General features: G+C 45.5%; 1 protein-coding gene and 1 non-coding gene across 2 annotated transcripts; both read right to left on the reverse strand.

The window, feature by feature from the left end:
• Window positions 1–4,126: 4,126 nt before the first annotated feature.
• On the reverse strand, window positions 4,127–24,936 carry PPP1R8 (protein phosphatase 1 regulatory subunit 8). The gene is made up of 7 exons (XM_034959331.3): window positions 24,781–24,936; window positions 22,854–22,914; window positions 16,816–16,969; window positions 14,430–14,650; window positions 12,334–12,478; window positions 8,581–8,645; window positions 4,127–5,562 (listed from the first exon to the last, which is right to left on the reverse strand). Exons 1-7 carry the CDS (start codon window positions 24,834–24,836, stop codon window positions 5,209–5,211), a joined length of 1,056 nt encoding a protein of 351 aa, XP_034815222.1. The 5' UTR covers window positions 24,837–24,936; the 3' UTR covers window positions 4,127–5,208.
• Window positions 21,104–21,269, reverse strand: LOC112438485 (small Cajal body-specific RNA 1). Its single transcript, XR_003026906.1, has one exon. It is a non-coding gene; the product is annotated as a small Cajal body-specific RNA 1 (non-coding RNA).
• Window positions 24,937–26,418: the final 1,482 nt, after the last annotated feature.

Raw genomic sequence — 26,418 nt, forward strand, 5'->3', positions numbered from 1 at the left:
AGTAGTATTTGAAGCCCCACATACCACAAAGGGGACAGAGATAGAGACAGAGGGGACAGGAACTCGAGAAGGAAAAAAACTCAGGGAACAAAATCCAGAGCCTGTCACAGATGTGGAAAGAGCAGGGGAGGAGCCTGGGCTGGAGACTCCCCTGCACCGTCCCTGCTCCAAAACCTCAGGGCCGGGCTAGAATCCCCACTGCATGGCTTGCCAGGGCTGTGACCTGGGTCTGTGTACCCTGAGCCTCAAGTTCCCCATCTGTAAAATGTGGACACTGCCAACCTCCTCTCAGGGCTGTGCCCGGGGGAATTAAGGAGGTAAGTCACATAAAGTGCCCGGCAGTGAGCCAGATTATCTTCCCTCCCTCTCTCATCTCATGCCTCACAGCCCTGAAGGTCTTTCAAAAGTGGGCACAGGGCCCAGCCTGCTGGCAGAGGCTGGAACTGCACCCATGCCCCTGTTAAAGGTAGAAGCTTCAGCATCCAATTCCCTCCAGGGAACAGGCAATGGTTTTATTCCCTCTCCACAGAGAACATCCAAACTCCACAGGCATTCAAGGACCTTCCCTCCACCCCAGCATATGCCAGACTTTAGTCCACTCTGCCCCATCTGTGCTCCCACAGTAGCCCCTGCGTGGAGCACCCTCCCCTCCACCATGTGGAGACATCCAATGTCATGCTCTTTGAAGCCCCCCCTCCCCTCCCACAGGCAGAACTAACGGAGAACTCTCTTCAGTCTTTTTTTTTTTTTTTTTTTTTTTGTGATAGAGTCTCGCAGTGTCACCCAGGCTGGAGTGCAGTGGCACGATCTTGCTCACTGCAACCTCTGCCTCCCGAGTAGCTGGCATTACAGGTGTGCGCCACCATGCCTGGGTAATTTTTGTATTTTTAGTAGAGATGGGGGTTTCGCCATGTTGGCCAGGCTAGTCTCGAACTCCTAACCTCAGGTGATCCGCCCGCCTTGGCCTCCCAAAGTGCTGGCATTACAGGTGTGAGCCACTGAGCCCAGCCATCTTCAGTCTTCTTGAAACACCTGGACTTTTCTCTAGATCTGCTAAGCTGTGAGAAAGAGAGCACTAGAACACCTGCTTGTCTCCCTGCGTGGAGAGATTCATGAGAGGCCAGGGACCCCCTTATTCACCTGCTACCCCATGGATTTTCTATCATCTGAACCTGACCATTCACTGCCCGGGCTGAGACCTTCCCAAGGAAGCCTCCCCTGCTCTAGGTGAGGGTGTGTGTGATGTCAGTTTCTCTGCATTTTCCAAAATATCTACCTGAGCATGTCTTTTTTTTTTTTTTTTTTTTTTTTAAGAAAAATATCCTTCAGTGCCTTCCTGGTAATTCCCTAGCAAAGCTTACAGGGTAGGCTCTCCTCCCCGCTCCCACTCACCAGCCACCCCCATCCCATGTCCTCTTTCCACACCCCTCTCATGGTGGCCCCTCTGCTGGGAAAACCATGGTCCACATGCCTCAGGTAATAAATTCCTATTGCTATTCTCGCCGGCTCCATCCTTCCACTCGAGCTGTCAAGGGTCTAGACAGCATCTGAGTGCATGGCTGTCTCCCTCTAGGTGAGCCTCTTGTAGTAGCTGGGGTAGCAGGGGTGGTGCACTTCCATAGGCCCAAGTCATAGACGTCTGATCCATCCAAGTTGAATGAAGCAAGTCCTCACTGCCATAGTTTGCTCATTTGCAAAATGAAGGGTCTAGACAGAACCTCCCAGGTCTCTTTTGACTCTGAAATTCTGACCTATATTTAGTAGTGAGCATATTTTAGGCAAACGGTCATCAAACAGCTGATCCTGGGCCAGGATCCCCTGGGGAACGGGCTGTTCAGTCAGTAGATGTCTTTCTCCACAGGATTTACCACCGTCTCCCACCCTGGGGAGGGGAACATGGGTCTACCTTCCCTTCTTAGCAGGTGGCCCATCAGTGGGCACAGGATTTCGGGGAAACCAGCAGTCAATTCTCATCCGGGCTGGGCCTGTGTCCCAAGATAGGGACAGGCTGTGTCCCTCAGCAGCACTGTGCTCACATGAGTATGAGGCCACTGCTGATCCTGGTAGTGAACAGAAGGGGCTCATCCATCTGTATTGTCATCCAGAGCTAATTAGGGTAAGAGGCAGTTGAGCCCCATCTTGGAGTGCTTATCTCTGAGGGCACCTAAAACATAATTGGAATCAGAAGTATGGCGCCAGCTAAGCCAGGTTTCCACACATACATGCCTCCCCAGTTCTGCTTCCGCTTAACTGGGCCCTTAAAGTACATGAAATATCAGCCGGGGGCCGTGGCTCACGCCTGTAATCCCAGCACTTTGGGAGGCTGAGGCAGGCAGATCACCTGAGGTCAGGAGTTTGAGACCAGCCTGGCCAACATGGCAAAACCCCACCTCTACTAAAAACACAAAAATTAGCTGGGCATGGTGGCTGGTGCCTGTAGTCCCAGCTACTTGGGAGGTTGAGGCAGGAGAATCGCTTGAACCAGGAAGCGGAGGTTGCAGTGAGCCGAGATCGCACCACTGCACTTCAGCCTGGGGGACACAGTGAGACTTTTGTCTCAAAAAAAAAAAAAAATCCTTGCAGGTATGTATATTCTGTTGTGCCTTCTTTGAAATGCCAATCCAAGTTTCACTCTGCAACTCAGATTCTGAAAGCAAGAATGCATGGTGGCTCAGTGGCTCACGTCTGTAATCCCAGCACTTTGGGAGGCCGACGCAGGTGGATCACGAGGTCAGGAGTTTAAGACCAGCCTGGCCAATACAGTGAAACCCCACCTCTACTAAAAATACAAAAATTAGCCAGATGTGGTGGTGCGTACCTGTAATCCCAGGTACTTAGGAGGCCGAGGCAGGAGAATTGCTTGAACCTGGGAGGCGGAGGTTGCAGTGAGTCGAGACCGTGCCACTGTGCTCCAGCCTGGGTGACAGAGCAAGACTCTGTCTCAAAAAAAAAAAAAAAAGAAAAAGAAAAAAAAAATGCATGGCATAACCTTCTCATCAGGAAGGACTTTATCTCAGCTATATCTAACATACTTTAACACACTTCCAGTAAGTTGTTCAGTTTGGACATCTTTTAAAGAACTACAAAACAGGCCAGACTCGGTGGCTCACGCCTGTAATCCCAGCACTCTGGGAGGCCAAGGCAGTTGGATCACCTGAGGTCCGAAGTTCGAGACCAGCCCGGCCAACATGGTGAAACCCCGTCTCCACTAAAAATACAAAAACTAAAGGGTGTGCCACCTATGGACCAAGCATGTCCCCACCTTAAACTCTGGATTCAGACTAGAGTTTCAATCCTGTCTTCAGTACAGGGGGCTCATAGGGAAGTTTGTTTAGTCTCAGTCTCAGTTTTCTCATCTATAAAATGGGGATAAAAACAGAATTCCTCCTGGGGCTATGAGAACTAGATGACGTGCTGTAAATGGATACATGGTAGGTAGGTAGGCAGGTGCTTAGTGATTGTTCACCACTACCAACAGTACCATCTTCACTAAAACGAGAGGAAGGTATTGTCCTGATGAGGACACTCATTTTTACAGACCCTGTGGGGAACTCAACTCTTTGCACAGCTGATGTTATGAATTTCTGTTCTTCGGAAGGTTGCTCCTCCTCCGAGTCTGCACTTGACCCAAGGATCTGGAACCTAGCTGGCATCTTCATCTCAAAGCCACATGCAAGTCTCACAAACACAGTATACTTACCGCAAATAAGATTCTGTATGCAGGCATATTCCTTCAATTCAAATTCTTGCTGAAATCCCTCCTAAACTTACTTACCTTTAGCTTCCGTTTGCTCCTGTGTCACCAAGCTATGGCTCAAATGCACAGAGCTCTAACCGCAGGGTGGGTGATAGGGCTTATGCAAACGCCCTAAAGCCCCGTCTCCCGTTATGAGGTCTCCTGATGAAGGGCACCAAGCACTTCCGAACCAACGCTGCTTTGTGAGGCTTCAGTCTGGGGACTAGATTCTCTCATTAGAATTTCCACACTCATTTAGGGCATCTTTATTTGTAATATAATGGGGATGGAGCATTGCCTCCCAAGCCCAGTGACTGTGCCTTTAGCAAACATTTCCAGATGGCAGTGGCAATCAGTGACTGAGAGACAAATTCACAGCCTGCACCCAAATGACAAAAGTTACGTTTAATTTACAATGTAATAAAGGTTACAGGTAAAAAGCTACACATAAAGCATGAAAAGGCCTATTACACAAATGTACAAATCTCTGTACAAAGCTTGTATCAATGTTTCCTAACTTTGTCTCCTATGTTTGTTAGCCAGGTCTAGTCTTGGAGCTCTAAATAACAAGAGCTCTCAATTGAGGGGGGAAAGAGCCTCCAAACTGACATCTAAAAATTCCTCTTAGAGACACCAGTTACTTCCAAACAAATCTTTTCCTTTTTCATTTGAATTACCCCAACTGGTCATATCCTTTGAAAACTGCCGTCATAATACACTTAAAAGTAATGCCTTGGAGTAGAGGACAGTACTCTGGAATTAAATAAGAAACTTCAGCAGGAGGAGTGCTCAGGTTTGACAAGAAAAACAGGTAAATTTCAAACAATACTGTAAGTTAAAACTATAAACCTGTGTCTATGGCACCAGTCACAGATGAAGGAAAATCGAAATGTTTTCATTCCAACAGGAAGGACAAAAGAGAAAAGCCTAACTACTGGACCTCAAAACCACTGACCCAAGGAAACATTTTTTAGTTTAAACCTCAGCTTAACTGCAGAATTCTAAGCCTTCTTTTTGATCGAACTGAGATCTATGGCAACCCTTCTGCTACCCGGGACTTGGAAGGATAGTGAATATAAATTAGGCTCTGGACCCCCAAGGCTGGTGATGCTACTGTAACCTCTACAGCTCTGGATTCAACCTGAGGGCCTGGGATATGTGACTTTACATAAAAATGATCCTAGAAAGCGGGAGAAAGAAAGGAGGTAGTGGAAGGCCTAGGAAAGAGCCAGGGCAGTCTATTGAAAAGGATATAAGAAGCCTTTCTCTACACTGCAAGTGTTGTGAAGACAGGTCTTTATGGGCTATTTCAACCCCACCCCCAACTGTCATATTACATGGTTAGGGTGCCAGGAGGCATTCTGAAAGACGATACCGCACACATGGAAAGTTTTTCTCCCTAGTTCATCAGCTCCCCATCACCCTTCCACCCCATTCCCACCCAACCCCACCCTTCTCCATGACCAAAAATATCAAATCAGCAAGGAAGGTGTGGGCTTCTTGCCTGGCCAAGCCTCTTTTGCATATTTCTTCTTCTTGGGTTCATTTACAGCTTCAGGGTTATAGACTGCAGGGTTTGGTGCAGGGTTCATGTTCACTGCTGATGGCACAACAGGAGTCAAGTCCACATCAGGGGCAAGGTTTGGGTATGGCATGGGCAAGCCACCGATGAGTGCTGTCCCATGGATGCCATGCGGCTGGGAGCCTGCTTCACTGTGTGTGGGGGGCAGGCCCCCGTAGAGTCCTCCGCTGAAGGCAAAGTTCTGCATGCGCCTGCTCCCTGATTCCTCCAGGCCCAGGGAGCCAGGGCCCTCCACACGCTTCTTCTACAGTTCACGATGAGGAGAGGGGAGAGATTGGAGAGAGAAGACAAGAGGTGAGGCCCAAGAGTGGTTAGCTTTTTCTATTCCAGCCTTAAAAAAATGGCTTTTGGGAAAGCTTCCTAACTTCTAGCCTGTTCTCCTTTCCAGACAACCTATTTCATGATGTTGAAATCTTACGGTTTGAAGAGACCTTTCCAGTCATCTACGATGGTTCCCAAACACTGCTCCATAACAAAGTTTTCACCATCCTACGTCAGCCAAGAAGGATGGTGTTGTGAGTTTTACATAAAGTAAAACATATCAATTTTAATGACCATTCTTTATCCTAAAGTTACATAGCTCACTTTCTTATTTCATATTAAAATGCCCTTTTAGGAGGAACACATGAGATCAGGAGTCTGAGACCAGCCTGGCCAACATGGCAAAACCCCATCTCTACTAAAAATACAAAAACTAGCCAGGCGTGGTGGCAGGTGCCTGTAATCACAGCTACTCGGGAGGCTGAGGCACAAGAATCACTTGAGGCAGAGTTTGCAATGAGCTGAGATGGTGCCACTGCACTGCAGCCTGGGTGACAGAGTAAGACTCTGTCTCAAAAATAAAAAACATTAAAAAAAAATTCCTTTTAGGAAATGGAAATGATAAAAGATGGCAATAGATATTTTACCCTTTTTTGAGGGGGAAAAATGTGGTATGTCCGTGTTTGGTGTGCAATTTTTTTTTTTTTTTTTTTTTTTTTGAGACAGAGTTTCGCTCTTGTTGCCCAGGCTGGAGTGTAATGGCTCGATCTCAGCTCACACCAACTTCTGCCTCCTGGGTTCAAGCCATTCTCCTGCCTCAGCCTCCGGAGTAGCTGGGATTACAGGCATGCACCACCACGCCTGGCTAATTTTGCATTTTTAGTAGAGACAGGGTTTCTCCATGTTGGTCAGGCTGGTCTTGAACTCCGGACCTCAGGTGATCAGCCCGCCTCGGCCTCCCAAAGTGCTGGGATTACAGGCGTGAGCCAGCACACCCGACCTGGTGTCCAATTTTTAAACATTAATCTGAGAGCAAAACCAATCTACAGTGAAGAAAATATTTACTGGCTGCCTGGGCCTGGGAGTGGGCTGCTGCAAAGGGCTACGAGGCAACTTTTTGGAGTGAGAGAAATCTTCTCTATCTTGATTATGGTGGTGGTTACACATATATTTGCCAAAACTATACACGTAAATATGTAGATTTTATTATATGTAAATTATACTGCAATAAAATTGACATAAAACTATACACCTGTTGATTTTGTACTTTAATGACAAGAAAACATTCCAAAGGAATAACAAACAAAAGAAAAAGCTCAAGGGGCATTATGGAGTCCCACAGAAAAACATCTACTTTTCCATACTAGACTAAAGCTCATGAAACATCCTGCTCACTCCTATACTCCTTTTGGATTAAACAAAGTCTAAGCAGGAACTCTGACAGATCTTACTTAGTCTAATATATTTTAGAGATTTTTTTTTTATAAAAAGTAAAACTTTCTATATCATCTCTAACCAGCATTTTCTAATCACCTTCTGAATATTAACAGGGATCTCACTACTCTTAAGGGGAAGTTTGTTGCTGTTTGGACAGTTCTAGCTATCTGATAGTTCTTCCACATGCTGAACGATCGGAGCATCTCTGTAACTTCTACCCCTTGGTTCTTCAACATACAATCTTTTTTATTTAGATGGAGTCTCGCTGACGACCAGGCTGGAGTGCAGTGGTGTGATCTCGGCTCACTGCAAGCTCTGCCCCCCGGGTTCACGCCATTCTCCTGCCTCAGCCTCCTGAGTAGCTGGGACTATAGGCGCCCACCACCACGCCCAACTAATTTTTTTTTGTATTTTCAGTAGAGACGGGGTTTCACCATGTTCACCAGGATGGTCTCGATCTCCTGACCTTGTAATCTGCCCACCTCGGCCTCCCAAAGTGCTGGGATTACAGGCGTGAGCCACCGCACCCAGCCAACATACTTATCTTTAAACTTAATCCACACCTGGGCTGACATTCCTATCTGTGCCATTGCCACTCATAAAATAAAGGCATGGCAAACTGTGTGGTATTGCAATAATGCATCTCCTCCACCTAATAGCTTACTTTGAGTCCGAAGAGAAAGGCCAAAAGAAGGTGGGCCTCTCTCTGCACCCCTCTGGAAAATGAATTTACAGATTCACATTGCACATTATTTACATGAAACATCAAGCTGGCTAGTTATCTACAGCCTTTCTGTGGTACTCCAGGATTCCCTAAACATAGATTTCATTTCCACAGAATGAGAAATGGGAGAGGAGCATGTTATGTATTTTAAAATTAAGCACTCACTCAACAGCACATAAAGAGCAGGTTTTTTTTTTTTGAGATGGAGTCTTGCTCTGTCACCAGGCTGGAGTGCAGTGGCACCATCTCAGCTCACTGCAACTTCCACCTCCCCGGTTCCAGCGATTCTCCCACCTCAACCTCCCAATTAGCTGAGACTACAGGAATGCGCCACCACACCCAGCTAATTTTTGTATGTTTAGTAGAGACAGGGTTTCAACATGTTGGCCAGGATGGTCTCAATCTCTTCTTTTTTTTTTTTTTTTGAGACAGAGTCTTGCTCTGTTGCCCAGGCTGTAGTGCAATGGTGCGATCTCAGCTCACTGCAACCTCCGCCTCCCAGGTTCAAGCGATTCTCCTGCCTCAGCCTCCCGAGTAGCTGGGATTACAGAGACCTACCACCACGCCTGGCTAATTTTTGTATTTTTAGTAGAGACAGGGTTTCACCATGTTGGCCAGGTTGGTCTCGAACTCCTGACCTCAGGTGATCTGCCTGCCTTGGCCTCCCAAAGTGCTGGGATTACAAGTGTGAGCCACTGTGCCTGGCCTCGATTTCTTGACCCTCTTGATCTGCCTGCCTCAGCCTCCCAAAGTGCTTGGATTACAGGCAAAAGCCAACGCGCCTGGCCTAAAGAGCAGGTTTTAAAACACAGACTGTATGGCATTTCATGTGCTTCCTACCTTGACTGGGACCACTGCAGTTTGCACCATGTTCCTGAATCGACCAACTGAGGGATCCACATCCTCTGCAAAAAGAGAAGAGGGCAGGGTTGGGTTGGTACTTTACTGGGAGGAATAAGGGTACAGGAGTCACTGCAAACAAACCATCACAACAACTCATATTAAAATTGTAAAACACAGAGAGTGCTTCCTGGGTGCTGGGCATTGTGCTAAATCCTCACAAAGACCCTGTGATGTAGGTACTACCACAATCAACATTTAGTAGATGAGAAAGCAAACTGAGGCTTGGAGGAGCAAAGTGACTGGCCCAGTTGCTCTGGTGGAGAGTACAGGAGCCAGGACTTGAGTCCAAGTAGTTCAAAACAGGCCTGTGATCTGCACCACTGTGCTGTGCTGCCCTCCCCCAAGTTCTTTCCCATTCTGTATAACTCCCTCTTTTGAGGGGAAAGAAAAGAAGAGTAGACATTATCAGTTCCATATCAGTGACAAAACAATGACATGTCAAGAGGTCACATATCAAATGCCTTGCTAATGCCTGCTTATTAGCAAAAAAACGGATTTTGGTTTCAAAGCCAGGGCTTCAAACTGAACCTGGCCTTTTGACTTGAACGGCCTGAACTGTATATAAGCAAGACTTGCACTAAAGGCTCTGATGCCCCCGTCTACACAGGAAATGAAGAGCAAGATACTGTCCCACCCTTGAATTCACAGTCACAGAGCCAGATAGGCTACAACACAGAGGTGCTTCAAGAGAAGTGCACAACAGTGTTTCTGGAGCACAGAGGGGATGACTGGGCTGGATCACCAAGGATGGTGGAGTTTTCTCACTGAAGGTTGAATGTGACTGGAAACAGGCAGAGGCACCAACTTATGTACCACTACTAGAGAAAACTACTCCAAGCCCCAGTTAACTTAATATAGTGATAGAGAAGGAATCATTTCCCTAACAGATGTTGTCATCTTATTTTCAATGAGGTTGCTTGTTATTGAAAGAAACACTCCTGGCCGGGCGCGGTGGCTCACGCCTGGAATCCCAGCACTTTGGGAGGCCGAGGTGGGCAGATCATGAGGTCAGGAGGTCGACACCATCCTGGCTAACATGGTGAAACTCCGTCTCTACTAAAAAATACAAAAAATTAGCCGGGTGTGGTGGCGTGCACCTGTAGTCCCAGCTACTCGGGACGCTGAGGCAGGAGAATGGCGTGAACCCGGGAGGTGGAGCTTGCAGTGAGCCGAGATCGCGCCACTGCACTCCAGCCTGGGCGACAGAAGGAGACTCCGTCTCAAAAAAAAAAAAAAAAGAAAGAAAGAAAGAAAGAAAGAAAGAAAAACTCCCAGAAATCCCTTTGGAAAACAAAGAATCACTATTTAATTTGAGTAATTATAATTAGCCCCTGGTTTATTTGCTTTAAGTCTGGATTTTCACATATTAGGATCCATGTCTTTAAAGAGGACACTCTGGTATTATATTCACCATCAATCTATGCTCAATGAACAAATGGCTTCTATATAGACGAGAAAGGACAAAAATATCCAAGCTGATTAAGAAAGAGACAATGTCTCTAAAAAGGTATCCCAAACTTCTCTCATGGCCCCTCTGGTTTCAGAGCCTGTGCTTTTAACCACTATGCTATACTGCCTGAACACATTTCCCTAAGAAAGCTCGAGGGCACTAATTTTCTTTCTTTCTTTTTTTTTTTTGAAACGGAGTCTTGCTCTGTCGCCCAGGCTGGAGTGCAGTGGCACCATCTCGGCTCACTGCAAGCTCCGCTTCCCAGGTTCACGCCATTCTCCTGCCTCAGCCTCCCAAGTAGCTGGGACTACATGCGCCCGCCACCACACCCAGCTAATTTTTTGTATTTTTAGTAGAGATGGGGTTTCACCGTGTTAGCCAGCATGGTCTTGATCTCCTGACCTCGTGATCCGCCCACCTCGGCCTCCCAAAGTGCTGGGATTATAGGGGTGAGCCACCGTGCCCGGCCGAGGGCACTAATTTTCAGTGAGAAAAACAGTCTGATCAGATCCTCGCTCCTGAAAGAGACTTAAGAAATTTGTCAGTCCGGGCATGGTGGCTCACGCCTGTAATCCCAGCACTTTGGGAGGCCAAGGCAGGCGGATCACGAGGGCAGGAGATCGAGACCATCCTGCCTAACACGGTGAAACCCCGTCTCTACTAAAGAAAATACAAAAAAAAAAAAAAAAATTAGTCGGGCATGGTGGCTGGCACCTGTAGTCCCAGCTACTCGGGAGGCTGAGGCAGGAGAATGGCGTGAACCCAGGAGGCGGAGGTTGCAGTGAACTGAGATCGTGCCACTGCACTCCAGCACTCCAGCCTGGGCGACAGAGCGAGACTCTGTCTCAAAAAAAAAAAAAAGAAAGAAATTTGTCTAGTCCAGTGGTTCCCAAATTGCTGGCTGTTGTACAAACAGGAGCTCATTAAAAAATATAAATTTTGGGCTGGGCGCGGTAGCTCACGCCTGTAATCCTAGCACTTTGGGAGGTTGAGGGCAGATCACCTGAGGTCAGGAGTTCAAAACCAGCCTGGCCAACATGGTGAAACCCCGTCTCTACTAAAAATACAAAAAAATTAGCCAGGTGTGGTGGCAGAAGCCTATAATCCCAGCTACTTGGGAGGCTGAGGCAGGAGAATCACTTGAACCCAGGAGGCAGAGGTTGCATGAGCCGAAGTTGCGTCACTGCACTCCAGCCTGGGTGACAGAATGAGACTCCGTCTCAAAAAATAAATAAATAAAAATAAAAAATAAAAAATAAAAATTTCAGCCAGGCATGGGGACTCATGCCTGTAATCCCAGTGCTTTGGGAGACTGAGGCAGGAGGATCGCTTAAGCCCAGGAGGTCAAGACCAGCCTGGGCAACATGATGAAACCCCATTTCTACAAAACATATGACAATTAGCTGAGCGTGGTGACGTGCACCTGTTGTCCCAGATACTCAGGAGGTTGAGGTGGGAGGATCACCTGAGCCTGGGTGGTCAAGGCTGTAGTGAGCCGTGACTGTGCCACTGCACTCTAGCCTGGGCGACAGAATGAGATCGTGTCTCACACACGCACAAAAAAGAAAAATTAAAAAATATATAAATTTCTAGGTCCAACCCTGGAAACTCTTTTTTGGAGACAGTCTCACTCTGTCACCCAGGTGGGAGTGCAGTGGCACAATCTCGGCTCACTGCAACCTCTGCCTCCCAGGTTTAAGCGATTCTCCTGCCTCAGCTTCCCGAGTAGCTGGGACTGCAGGTGTGTGCCACCATGCCTGGCTGATTTTTGTATTTTTTGTAGAGACAGGGTTCTGCCATGTTGGCCACCCTGGTCTTGAAATCCTGGCCTCAAGCAATCCACCAACTTCAACCTTCCAAAGTGCTGGGATTATAGGCATGAGCCACTATGCCTGACCAACCACAGCTTTTTCTTTCTTTTTTTTTGTCACCTAGGCAGGAGTGCAATGGCGCAATCCCGGCTCACTGCAGCTTCTGCCTCCTGGGTTCAAGCAATTCTCCTGCCTTAACCTCCCAAGTAGCTGGGACTACAGGCGAGCACCACCATGCCCAGCTAATTTTTGTATTTTTTTTTTTAATAGAGATGGGGTTTCACCTTGTTGGCCAGGCTAGTCTTGAACTCTTGACCTTAAGTGATCCACCCTCCTCGGCCTCCCAAATTGCTAGGACTACAGGCGTGAGCCACCGCGCCCGGGCCAACCACAGCTTTTTCATCAGAATAAACTAGCAAGATACCTCACCTGGGTTGATGATCTCATCATCCTCACTGAATGTCACCCGTGAGTTCTTCCTCTTCCTCTTTGGTCTTTGAATGTCCAGATTTCCCTCCTCAATGGTAAGGGTAGAAATCCGCTTGTTGTGGGCAGTGTTGAACTCTGTTAGGTTCTAGGCCAGGGTTCATACAGAAAAGACAGGAGTCAGTACAAAGGGAATCTGATGGAGAAAATCATACTAAATAAAGGTCAGGAAGGCATGAGGGGCTAATCTTGACCTCCAAAGGGAGTTGAGACGCTTCTGCATTTAGAGAAGATTCATACTGTCCCGAGACTACGAATACTAACAAGTCTCAAGTCTCATTAGAAAGAATGTGGAACATCCTCATTGACTAGCGGGGCAGTGATATTTAAGAGGTAAAGGGCCTTGAGCTGACAACAGGTCATCTGTGCAAATATCCTTGAGTTGTGTTTTTTGTTGTTGCTGAAGAAAGGCTATCATGTCTTCATGCCCACAATAAGCTGAGAATTAAAAGGAAATGTGGCTGGAAGAAATGCCAAGAATTGTTTTTAAGTAACAAAATTGAGATGAAAAAGGACAACTGGCTGCTTCCTTCCTAGTAGCTTTCTCCTTCAAAATTAAGGACACTGCTAGTGCACTTAATTTTTGGCGTTAATATTTTGTCATGCCCCATCCTGTGTCTGGCCCCAATTCTATTCATAACTATCTCAATAATTAACTTGGCCTTAGCTCAGTTGCTTGCCTCTTCCCAATCCACTGAAATTATTCCTTTCTGGTACAAACCACAAGTTTGAGATATTCTAAATGTCTTAAGAATGAAGATCCAGGGAGTACCTAACATACTGAACTAAAAGCCATGGAAGTATAGCAGCAGCCTGGATAAGGTGGCCTAAAGGGGAAATGGGCAACAGCAAGGTCCCTGGCTATGAAGCCACTTCTTCAAAACAAAACGACTTCTTAATTGTACAATTTCTCTTTTTTTTTTTTTTTTTTGAGACGGAGTTTCGCTCTTGTTGCCCAGGCTGGAGTGCAACTGCGCGATCTTGGCTCACCACAACCTCCACCTCCCGGGTTCAAGTGACTCTCCTGCCTCAGCCTCCTGAGTAGCTGGGATTACAGGCATGCACCACCACACCCAGCTAATTTTTTGTATTTTTAGTAGAGATGGGGTTTCTCCATGTTGGCCAGGCTGGTCTCGAACTCCTGACCTCAGGTGATCCGCCCACCTCGGCCTCCCGAAGTGCTGGGGTTACAAACATGAGCCACTGTGCCCGGCCTAAATTGTACAATTTCAATCGTGCTTTTCTTCCTAAGAGCCAGGAAACTGCCTTGGTGTACAGGAATAGTAAATGCAGGTGGGTGGTTAAGGACATGATTGCATTTGGTCTATTTGAACAGACCAATCACACCAGTGCAGTGACAGCTATGTAAAGGACTATAGCCACACCAAACTACTGGGGTCAGCTTCAAAAAAGGAAAACTTCTAGCACCTTCAAATTAAATCTTATAAAATTCATGGCCCTCAGGACAGCGAGGCCCATGGAAGAACAAAAGCAGTCTGGCTCTATTCAGAAGATTCCTGGGCTGTTCAGATAGCACCAAAAAAAGCTACATGAATGAATGAAAATGTCAGTCTCTCTAAGCCAGTGCTGTCTGACAGAACTTTCTGTGAGGATGAAAACATTCTCTCTTTGCACTAGCCAACATAGCAGCCACTAGCCATATGTGACTACATAATACTTGATATATTGTTAGTGGCTACCATATTGGACAGCATTAGCTCTAAGCAGTCAAGGGACAGAGAAATGTAGCTTCCAGTCTTAGCTTCTAACAGCCAGTGAAGGTGCACAAAACAGCTCAAGGAGACTAGTGGCTGGGACTCAGCCTCCTTGTTAGGCCTGGTGATACACAACCAAATCCATACAATGTGGCTCTCCGAGAGCTGTCACAGCTGGCCACACCAGATTGCCAAAGGCCCATTACTGGACTCAAGAGAACCCCCTGCTGCTAAGTCACTGGCATTTCCAGCTACATAGAACAGCTATATACTCCAAAAACCAAGGTCCCCAAAGACAAAACAATGACACAAACAGGGAATTACATCAAGCTCAGTTTCCTCCTCTGGAAGCCCCAGTAAGCCCTTGAGTTCATCATCCTCTCCACCCATCTTCTCATCTCCTTTCACAGCCGATGGCAATGTCTGAGGCTTCTCGCGCAGAGTGTATGCCCTTGTGGATGCGCCAAATGAGACCGTGGAATCGATGGGAATTTGCTGAGGCTTGTGAGGTTCCAACCGAATGTGACCCAAGAAAGTGCCGTGTGCTGGGAATAACCAAATCAGGAACGTAAGGGGGAAAACAAAAACAACCTGAGTTTTAGAAGGAAGAGTATCATCGCCAACTCTCTTATCAGGTCAGCTTCCCCCCAGCACATCAGTTTTGCTTTTTTGTCTGTTTTTAATTTATTTAAAAAATGCCATAGTCAGGATCATGGTCAGAAACTCCAGCTTTTTAAAAAATGAAAATGGCACTGGGTCCACCACATCCATCATGTGTTACAGTGAGAAGGAAACTCCCTCACTGAGCCTTGAATCTCCTCGGTGGGTTTCTTATATCCTCAGACCTGTTGTTCCCCCAGATAACAAATACCACTGCCCGTTCTCTGCTGCCATACAGGCTTGGCTCCATTCTGGGTCAAATAAGAATGGCTCCAACCCAGCAGAAGCCACGCCTCCCAAAGCAGGAGCTGGACATCACTGTAGTTTTCCCTCTCCAGCTCCAAGTCAAAAGAATATAGAAATTGCTGGCCTGGTGGCAGTTATGCTTAGGTTTTCCCCAGGACAAGAAAGAGCTTGGCTGAAACAGGTGCAATATCAATGCCAAAGCAAGCCAAAATCCTACTACAGATTCTGAATATTTTCCCCTGTTGGCATTCTGCATGTTATAAAATGGGAGAGAAAAGATAAGTATTTGCGAGACAAAGCTCTCCAAGACCCTTATATAAGCAGATTAGGGTGATGTGTGAGTGTATGTTTCTGCGTATGGTAGTAGGAGAGTGGTGGAGTCCAACATGATATGCCCAGGAAGCAGGACCCTTTACATTTTACACTGTATTCACACATGGGCAAAATGAACAAACTTCAGGGCCCCATGCAGTTAAATCTCAATTGCATTTCTGTGGATTATCTTAGGCGAAGTTTAAACTCTTATTAATTGGTGTATGCTTATGGATACTTCAATTAATTAATACTTATGGAGTATTTTATTTTTATTTTTTTGAGGTACAGCTTGCTTCGTCACCCAGACTGGAGTACAGTCATGCGATAATGGCTCGCTGCAACCTCCACCTCCTGGGCCCAAATGATCCTCCCACTTAAGCCTCCCAAGCAGCTGGGACCATAGCGCACTCCACAATACAGGGCTACTTTTTATATTTTTTTGTAGAGACGCGGGTCTCATTACATTGCTCATGCTGGTCTTGAACTCCTGGGCTTGAGAGATTCACTGACATCGGCCTCCCAAAGTGCTGGGATTACAGGTGTGAGTCACCATGCCTGGCCTTGCTTATGGAATTAAAACTGGTATTATTCATAGTCAAAGCAAAACAGAGATGGGATAAAGAACCAGAATAATGAAATTTTCCTCAAGACAATCATTCTTAAAATGCCCTATATTGCTGCTCTATTACATCAATGGAGCTAATCATGGCTTCTGCTGAAACAGAATCACAATTTATTATGGTCCTATAAACACTTGAACACACATGGTCCCTAGTTCCTGGGTGCCTTTTTCCTTGTCTTTATTTTTTTGAGACAGAATCTTGCTGTGTTGCCCAGGCTAGAGTGCAGTGGCACCATCTCAGCTCACTGAATCCTTCCACTCCTGGGTTCAAGCGATTCTCCTGCCTCAGCCTCCCGAGAAGCTGGAATTACAGGCGCCCGCGGCCACACCCAGCTAATTTTTGTATTTTTGGTAGAGGCGAGGTTTCACCATATTGGCCAGGCTGGTCTCAAACTCCTGGCCTCAAATGATTCGCCCACCTCGGCCTCCCAAAGTGCTGGGATTACAGGAGTGAGCCACTGCACCAAGCTCTTTTTTGTTTGTTTGTTTGTTTTTAAGAAATGGGGTCTTGTTCTGTCACCTGGACTGGAGTGCAGTGGTGTGATCATAGCTCACTGCAGTCTTGAACTCCTGGGCTCAAGTGATCCTCCCGCCTCAGCTTCCTGAGTAGCTACAGATGTGAGCCCCCACATCCAGCTTATGTTTGCTTATTGATTCCTCCAGGACAGTGCTCCCCAAACCCCTCTTCTCTCCACAGTCAGTTAGCAATTATCTCAGGAAAATAGAAAAATCACAGAAATAGAGAAGGGTGGATTTAAAAACCAAACATTAACTTTTTCCATAAAACGTAATTTCCAAACTAAAGAACCCAAAGAGTATTTTCATACTGCCTAAAGGTAACATGTGAATTGGGAGGGAGTTACTTACTACTGTTGAGATCTATCAGGAAAACTCTCTTCAGATGCTTGTGGTAGACAAGTGCAGCATGGACCCGAGAGCAAGACTGGTGGTCAATGGTAAAGTCACACAAATCGGGGTTTCTCCCAAATAAGTAATACTTCTTCTCATCAATAATCAGTTTCTAAATAAATATTAAATTAAATATTACTTAAATCTTGTTTCAACAGCATTTACCAAAAACTCTCCCAAATAGAGAATCTTGAGTAGATAAAATTCCTTTCCATTAGATTGAGTAAAAACTCCATCTCCTTGCATCAAAAAAAGAAAAATAAATCCTTTCCAAGGAGAAAAAAATATCTCCCATTATTCTTCAACATAAAGTACTCAGAATAATTTACTAAAATAACATTTTTTGGAGAATGGATGGTAATTCATCTCCTCAATGTAGTGTTTGTCTAGTGTTGGTATGAAAATAACTTTTCTTTCTCTTTTTTGTTTCTGAGATGGAGTCTCGCTCTGTTGCCCAGGCTGGAGTACAGTTGCATGATCTTGGCTCACTGCAACCTCCGCCTCCTGGGTTCAAACAATTCTCCTGCCTCAGCCTCCTGAGGAGCTGGGACTACAGGCGTGCACCACCACATTCAGCTAATTTTTTTTTTTTTTTTTTTGAGACGGAGTCCCACACTGTCACCCAGGTTGGAGTGCAATGGTGCAATCTTGGCTCACTGCAACCTCCACCTCCTGCATTCAAGCAATTCTCCTGCCTCAGCCTCCCAAGTAGCTGGGATTACAGGCACGCACCACCATGCCCGGCTAATTTTTTGTATCTTTAGTAGAGACGGGGTTTTACCATGTTGGCCAGGCTGGTCTCGAACTCCTGACCTTATGATCCGCCCATCTCGGCCTCCCAAAGTGCTGGGATTACAGGCGTGAGCCACCGAGCCCGGCCTACTTTTTGTACTTTTTAGTAAAGACAGGGTTTCATCATACTGGCCAGGTTGGTCTTGAACTCCTGACCTCATGATCTGCCCACCTCAGCCTCCTAAAGTGCTGGGATTACAGGTGTGAGCCACCACGGCTGGCCAACTTCTTTTTTTTTTTTTTGAGACTAAGTCTCGCTCTGTCGCCCAGTCTGGAGTGCAGTGGTGCGATCTCGGCTCACTGCAACCTCCGCCTCCCGTGTTCAAGAGATTCTCCTGTCTCAGCCTCCCAAGTAGCTGGGATTACAGGCGCCCGCCACCACGCCCAGCTAATTTTTTGTATTTTTGGTAGGGTTTCACCGTGTTAGCCAGGATGGTTTCGTTCTCCTGACCTCGTGATCTGCCCTCCTCAGCCTCCCAAAGTGCTGGGATTACAAGCGTGAGCCACCCGCTGCGCCCGGCCCAACTTTTCTTAATTCTATTAGATATAAGTGGCCTGCCCTCAAGACAGTAACAATTCTTTTTTTTTTTTTTTTGAGACGAGTCTCTGTCACCCAGGCTGGAGTGCAGTGGCGTGATCTCGGCTCACTACAAGCTCTGCCTCCCGGGTTCAAACCATTCTCCTGCCTCAGCCTCCCCAGTAGCTGGGACTACAGGCGTGTGCCACCACGCCCAGCTAATTTTTTGTATTTTTAGAAGAGACAGGGTTTCACCGTGTTAGCCAGGATGGTCTTGATCTCCTGACCTCATGATCCACCCACCTCGGACTCCCAAAGTGCTGGGATTACAGGGGTGAGCCACCGTGCCTGGCCTGAGATCAACAATTGTATGAAGAGTGGCTGTCTTCTGAAAAAAGGTTCTGCTGGATCTTAATTTTAGATCAATTAGGAAACAAGAAGCACAATGCATGTCTATAAAGTAACAAGATTGCTTTTAGCCTAGTGAAACCGAAAAAAATTGTAATAAGATTGCTTCTCAGAAAATAAACATTCAAATGTATATTTGGGAAAGGAATTAAGTGTAAACACCTATTTCTATTCTAATCATGCTGCCATAGTCCCAAAGTATTTTTGTTTGTTTTTGAGACAGTCTCAAAACAAACAAGTTTCACCATGTTGCCCAGGCTGGTCTCGAACTCCTGACCTCAGGTGAATGGCCAGCCTCAACCTCCCAAAGTGCTGGGATTACCGGTGTTAGCCACCGTGCTAGACCTGAGCTAAATTTAGCTTTATAAAAAACTTGCTGGCGGGGTGCAGTGGCTCACACCTGTAATCCCAGCACTTTGGGAGGCCGAGGCAGGCAGATCACAAGGTCAGGAGATCAAAACCATCCTGGCTAACACAGTGAAACCCCGTCTCTACTAAAAATACAAAAAAGAAATTAGCCGGGCGTGGTGGCAGGTGCCTGTAGTCCCAGCTACTCGGGAGGCTGAGGCAGGAGAATGGCATGAGCCCAGGAGGCAGAGCTTGCAGTGAGCTGAGATCGGCCACTGCACTCCAGCCTGGGCGACAGAGCAAGACTCTATCTCGAAAACAAAAACAAACAAAAAAATAAAAATAAAAAACTTGCTATACCTGTCCTTATATTTCTTTTAATCCTGGATCAGTAAAGCCTTTGCCACAGATCAGTTATAAACTGGACTGTTATAGATGAAGGACTCTAGATGAATTATTGCTAAAGCTTCTTCCAGTGCTAGTGGTCTAGTAATCTAGTGGGAGCACTTGAGGAATAACTCTCATTTGGGTATGTTGTGTTTTTCCTTTAAACATGAGGTCTCATTAAACTCTAGTTCACATTTCACACTATACTCCTAAAATCCCTGAGAAAATATAGCATAAAGCTGAGTAGAGTATAGTCAAGTTAGTACCCGGCTGGGAATCAAGAAGCTTATATTTCATTCCTGGCTAAGTCCTTTAACTCACAATGGGCTACTATTCTCCCCTTACAAAACCAAAAGTTACACCTCATGCAAGCACACTTTCAGCACTGATTACAGTAACAACTGCTAGGCGCTTCTATGCCACACACTATGCTATGAGTTTTACGTTATATCATTTCATCCTCACAACCACCCTATGAGGTGGGTAATACTATTCTCTTCCTATTTTTATAAATGACAAAATTGAGGCATAAAGAAATTAACATACTCAAGTTCACACAGTTAGATACTTGTGGGCCGGGTTAGAAATTCAGATTTGTCTGGCTTCAGAGTCTAAGCTGTTTTAACCACATTATATATTTTCTTCATTCTAGTTACATCAAAAAATGCACCATATGGCAAGGAATATTTTAAGGAGAGAATAAGTACTGTGGGTCACACTCTTTTCCTTAAACAATCACTTAGCCAGTTTCTTTCAAGCTCAGCCTTAAGGTTCAATTAATTCAGGCTAGCTTGGATATGTGGGTCACCTCTGGGAAACCCTATCTGGCAGTGCCCATCTGCTGCTGGAAGAGCTTGTTCTGGGCCCACACTACTATGGAGAACCAAGATTCAACAACAGCCTGACAGCTCAGTCAGTCACCTTCATGTCTGCTTTGACCCAAGGTTTTTAAGACTTGAGTTAAAAATAAGACATTATTTCAGGATTAAGAGAGAGCCCAGAAATTTCAACAACTTGTTCTCTCTAGGTAATAGCTATTTGGGCTGAATCTCATTGCACTTCTCATTCATATTTATGTGCACATGGATTATGCTGTCACAAACTTAAATTTGCTAACCACAGTGCTCACAGATTGTGCTGAACGAACATGAAAGACCACCAGCTCTTGGGTTCTAAAATAACAATGACTAAATTTCTATGAATCTAGGGTGCCAAAAGACATACTAGAGATTTAGGGATTTCTTTGAGAGGAAAAAAAAAGAGGGCCTCCAAATTAAATGTACACATTCAGTATTAAAGGCACCCCAATTACAGAAATGTTAAAATTAATGAATTTTTTTTTTGAGATGGAGTCTTGCTTTGTTGCCCAGGCTGCAGTGCAGTGGTGCAATCTCCACTCACTGCAAACTCTGCCTCCTGGGTTCAAGCGATTCTCCTGCCTCAGCCTCCCAAGTAGCTGGGATTATAGGCGTGTGCCACTGCACCTGGCTAATTTTTTTACTTTTAGTAGAGACGGGGTTTTGCCATGCTGGCCAGCCTGGTCTTGAACTCCTGACCTCAGGTGATCTGCCCGCCTCGGCCTCCCAAAGTGGTGGGAGGCCAGGTGCGAGCCGCCACCGCGCCTGGCCAAAATGTATGGAATTTTAACAGAAAACAGTATGTCTTAGAACCAAGGAAATGTGTTAGATGTTGAACAATGTGCTGCTTCTGTCCAAGTGAATGAAATAATGCACTGGCTTTCAACAGTCACTAAAGCCGTAGCTTCTTGACTAGCTATGGCCAGTACCGCTATCCAGTTGTGCCTCTGAGTTATAACTCAGAGTGTATCTTTACACACTGGGCTTAAAAGACTCATGGCTTTTGTTTTAATATTGCACTTCTTAAACCCAGCTATCACAACACATCACAAGCCTTTGTCACAAGGCTAGGATATAGACAGCTCGGTTAGTATCAAGTGCTGATCAAGTTTAAATCTAAAAATAAGCACATCTCAGGTCTACGCCTCTCAAGAATACAGTGATGTCTAAGGATTGTAACTTGACAACTTTGTGGCAACTCAGCACACTTAACAACATCGAAAGAGAACGTTATCAGCTAATAGACACCAATGATCAGAGGAGTGTCTGGCAAGTTAGAGTGTTTTGAAAACGTAATACCAATTATTCCACAAAGGAATGTGATGTTATCATTAAGACTAGGCAACCCTGTCTGTTTCTTCCTGTTGCAAACTAAAGATTTGCTAAATTCTAGTAATAAAACAGATCCCTATATGTCTTCAAGCTTTGTGCTATTTAGCAACAAATATTTTGTAACTGTGGAACAATCTATAGCAAAAAAGGTTTTACAGATATTTTAGCTAAATTATTTCTTTGAATAATCTTGAGGTTTTAAATCTTTAAGAGAGAAGAACCCATGACAAAGGGGCTCTCTGTGACTGGCTGAGTCCATGACGTATTCATAACAGGAGAAATCATTAAAACTCGTGCATGCCTTAATACTTTGCAAAATACCTGGTTATCTCTACAACATCTCAAAAGTGACAACAATATATTTACAGAGTAACCTTCAAAAGATCTCAGATAGCTTTTCAATCTAGCAACCATGGAACTGCAACATTTTTATTAAATACCAAAAAACCACAATGAAAAAACTGCATTCAACAATGGGGCCTTGAACCTAAATTCTAGCTGAGCAAGCAAATATAAAATTGGTCTAATACAGGGAGACTCACAGCTACATGGTCATAGTGGGCTTAATATCCATCTCTTGGTAAATAAATAATACCGTAAGGATTATAAAAAATTTACGCAAACTAATAGCTAATAAAAACTCATGTTCTCTTGAACTCCTATGTGGTGTTCTCTCTAGAGGCTTGTATAAAAGCTGGAATTCTGCTAAACTTTTATAGTACTTAATTCAAGTATAATTATGTAATTTTTTGGTGTGATTCTGTCTCTCCCACTGGATGATTTGAGGAGAGAAATCATGTTGGTTTTGCTTACTGCTGCAATCTGTATGCCAAGCACAGTAACTGGCACATAGTAAACACTCAATACATGTTTTGAAAGAATCAATTAATGAATTTCACCACAATTCCATTATCTTTTTGAGTAAATGTCTTAGTTTACCATACTTCTTATAAGGAGTTGGGCTTGAATCTCTTAAAATTAACTTAGAAGTTAAACTCAATATATATCATTCACTTTCTTCAGTTACTGCATACCTTGCACGGTTTACACAACTCCATGTACTCAGGGAGAGGGAATTAACCAAACTAACAGGGCTTCCAGTTTGACTGGGGCCCACAGGACCCATGACCTATTAAAACCCTTCATTTGAGAGAAGTCACAAAAAATTGAGTGTCTGTGGTAGACATAAGCTTTAAATGTGTGATGTCACCATGTGCTTTTAACAGAAAAAAAAATCAGGATGAAAGAAAGTAGCATTGCTGGAAAACAAAGCACAGGAGAGGGGGTGGAAAAGTGAGTCACTGGCAAAAATCTTTAGTGTGGTGGGCAAAAAAGTAAGACATGTATTTCCATACCTCAATTAGTTTGTCTCCTTTGACTACATCCAGATGTAAACCGGGAGGGGGCTTACCTGCCCTGAAAAATAAAAATAGAAAAAAGCATTTTCAGGATGAGTTTATAAATGCTATTTACAACCATTGTCCCATTCAACACTGCAGCTCTCCTACCAGCCTATAATTAGTTCATGTTCAAGCAGAAATGTCATCCACTTCACTGTTATTACAGCTCCATTCTACGTTTGACACTTACTTCCCTAGTGATTCAATTGCTCTGCAACAGATTTTAGTAGATCTGTATTTAGAGCAGCACCAAGAAACCTATATTTTAACACTGGATCTTCACCTCAGAGAAAGAACTGCATACAGAGTGCAAGTACGATAGCTGGGGTGGTCTAGTCACCTGGAGTTTGAATCTGAAATCTACCCCTACTCCAATATCATATAAAGATCGAATAAATTAGTTGCTGTTTGGGGCTGATCAAGATTAGTCTCATCACAGAGTAAGCAAAGAGTACTGTCCTGAGCTCTGAAACCAAATCAGAGGTGCATAATTAGGGAACTAGGGCAATTCAAAATCATGCCCCATGAAACCAGGTACCAAATGAATATGTTACCCTTGAAACAGGTCTTTCTACAACAGCATGATTAGGGGACGTTTCCTATATATCCTACAGCCATACCATTCAAGGGAGACTCACATATGTCAAAGCACCTAACGGTGCCTGGTACCTACCAGATCCTAAGGAAAGGGTAGGTGATCTCAAAAACAGTGCTTTCTAACTATGTTTGCTGTCTCGGCCCAAATTTGAAATCAATACAGCGAGGGATCAAAATGGATACAGAATTTGTAGACTGAAGCAACTATTACAAAAGTGCAAAGCGATCCAGAAAATAGCCACACATTTGCTTGCTTTTTGGGTTTGCTAATTTGAAGTTAGAAAAAAGAACCACCTCACTAGAACCTTTAGATTTGCACATGAAAAAACGTATCCTTGTCTAGCTAACTGAAGATGCAACACAGTCATCTCACAATCCTGCCCCAACCCCTCCTCTATGGAAAGGACAATGCACCGGACAAAAGGCCATTTTGTCCAGGAAAAAGGAGGAATGTTACATCCAAAACATACTTTCTGAATTCCTACTATGTGCCTGACTCAGGCCTAGGAGCTGGGAATACAAAGATGCAGTCTTTGCCCTTGAGGATGGCAATACAACGGGAGACAGAGACAAGCAACAAACAATACAATGCGATGAGCTACAGCAGAAAAAAACTCTTCATTCAGAAGCGTTTCCTTGTAAGATAATTCATATTTATTCAACTTGTACCCTACTCAAAGACCAAATTAAATTATTTCATTATTCCCAAGAACTTTCGAAGGGATAAAAAGGGTTCATGCCAACCATTACTAATGCCTACTAGTGCCACAGACTGGGAGCTCCCTGAGGGCAGGGATGGCGCTAACCTACCCTCGTGTTCTCTGTGGCAGACAGACAAGTGCCGCACGAGGGATGCAGCAACCACAGAGGGATGCCGGGCTTGGAGGTAGGGTTGGGGCCGGGGCTGGCTCGAGCGCGCTCGGGACGTACAGGAAGGGGCCAGATGCGATGCTCCACGAGAGCACCAGGCACTCAGTCAAGAGTTGGGCGTAAGTTCGGGCCAAGGCCTCGAAGCGCTCCGGCAACTGGCTAATCGCTCAAAGGGGCTGCCTAAGTGAGCGCCTTTGAGCCCCCAACCCCGGGTTTCTTCAGTTCCTGGGCCTGGGCTCCAGGCTCTCGGTTCTTCAACACGTCGCCCGGCCCGGTGCAGCAAACAGTTTTTCCTCAACCATTCCAGGGTTTCTGAGCCGTTCGGCTCGCAGCAGAAAAGTAAAAAAAGAGCCGCCCTTCCAGCCCAGGATAGCTCCGGCCGGGCCACTCTAGCCCTGGCCGCCCCGCCACTCACCAGGTTGGGCAGTCGAACAGCGGGAGGCTAGAGCCGGAGTTCGCGGCTGCCGCCATCTTGCGTCTCCCCCTCCCATTTGGCGCGCCCGAAGCACGACGGGAAACTGGAAGACCGAGACGGGAAAAGCGGCATCCCAGCAGCCTGTGCGTACGCACGCTCACGCACGCCCGTACGGGGGGCGGTGCCTCTAGTGGGGACAGAGGAGCTTTGGGGATTTTTTTTTTCAGCGTTTGTGCGAGTTGGCCGTCTCTGGAAGTCTCCAGTGGTCAGGGTTTTCCTTGGCCAGGAGGTGTCAAAGGAAAAGGGGCTTTGTAGGGGGGGAGTCAGTCTTTCCCTACGTCCTCCTGCAAACGCTTCTTGGCTCTAAAATCTTGGGACTAAGCCGTGCGCGATGGCTCACGTCTGTAATCCCAGCACTTTCGGAGGCTGAGGCGGGCGGATCACTTGAGGTCGGTAGTTTGAGACCAGCCTGACCAACATGGTGAAACCCCGTCTCTACTAAAAATACAAAAATTAGTCGAGCGTAGTGGCACATGCCTGTAATCCCAGCTACTTGGGAAGCTAAGGCAGGAGAATCGCTTGCACCCAGGAGGCAGAGGTTGCAGTGAGCCGAGATCGCGCCATTGCACTCCAGCCTGGGCAACAGAGTGAGACTCCGCCTCAAAAAAAAAAAAGGAAAGAAAGAAAAAATCTGGGGACTACATCCTCCTCCAGAGTTTAGGTTAAGACCGTCAGCCTTTTGCCCTCAAAGCGGAGAAGCTAAAGGGCAAAACTCGGAGATTGGAGTGATTGTTGTTTCTCCTCATCCAGCCCTTCTCCAAAAAGTGGCACCCTACTCACTTTTTTCTAATTCACGTTTAGGCCTGTAGATTATCAGGGAATCTGCATTAGGGGTCACCTAGTCTGTTTATGAAAACTCTGGACAAGCAGGAGCCAGGAGCAGGTCCAGTCAGAAAGCAGGGGTCCAAATCATCACTGTGCTTGGCTCAAACGGTTAATTTTTTTAAAAAGGATTTTTTGCTTTTGGTTATAGTGCAAGGAAGCATAAGGATTGCTCGCTTGCCCTAGATCACCAGCTGGCTTTAAGAGACCATTAGCAGGGCCTCTGGTTTTAATGGCATTGTCTGTTCAGCAGTTACCTGGGCAAGTATGTATTTTATATGGATCATCTCACTTAATCCTGACAACACTCTTGAGTTAGGTATTATTATAATTCCAGAGGAGAGGCTCAGAGAGATTGAGTTGCCCAGCTTCACCCTAGAACAAGTGGTGAGTGGGATCAAAAACCTAAACCTATATGATGCTGAAGGCCATGCTCATGAATCACTATTCTCTCTTACACTTTGATGTTGGTATAATTATATTTATTATTAGCATGCAACTGATGCCCCCTTTTTCACTTTTGTAGACGCGTTGGGAGGATTATCTGACCAGTTTTTCCTTTTTTAAATAAATCAATTGCGAAGTTCCTGTTCATCCAGAAAGAGGCACTGCTCAGCAAGTTGAGGAATCTATGACGAAAGTAGTTCTTTTCTTGCTTCCATGCTACTGGTTCTGTAGAAAATCAGCCTATTCAAAAGATTTTTGCCCTTGATGAAGTCTCCAGCCCTCAAGATTTAACTGCAATAATAACTTAGA

Source organism: Pan paniscus, chromosome 1 (assembly GCF_029289425.2).
Source record: "Pan paniscus chromosome 1, NHGRI_mPanPan1-v2.0_pri, whole genome shotgun sequence".
Lineage (NCBI taxonomy): Eukaryota > Metazoa > Chordata > Mammalia > Primates > Hominidae > Pan > Pan paniscus.

Excerpts from the sequence above, each read along its gene's own strand:
- PPP1R8 (XM_034959331.3), bottom strand. The coding sequence starts at position 24,836 with ATGGCGGCAGCCGCGAACTCCGGCTCTAGCCTCCCGCTGTTCGACTGC. Across the intron at positions 22,915-24,780 it reads CTGTTCGACTGCCCAACCTG|GGCAGGTAAGCCCCCTCCCG; the intron begins GTGAGTGGCGGG and ends TTTATTTTTCAG. Across the intron at positions 8,646-12,333 it reads TGATGAGATCATCAACCCAG|AGGATGTGGATCCCTCAGTT; the intron begins GTGAGGTATCTT and ends CTCTTTTTGCAG.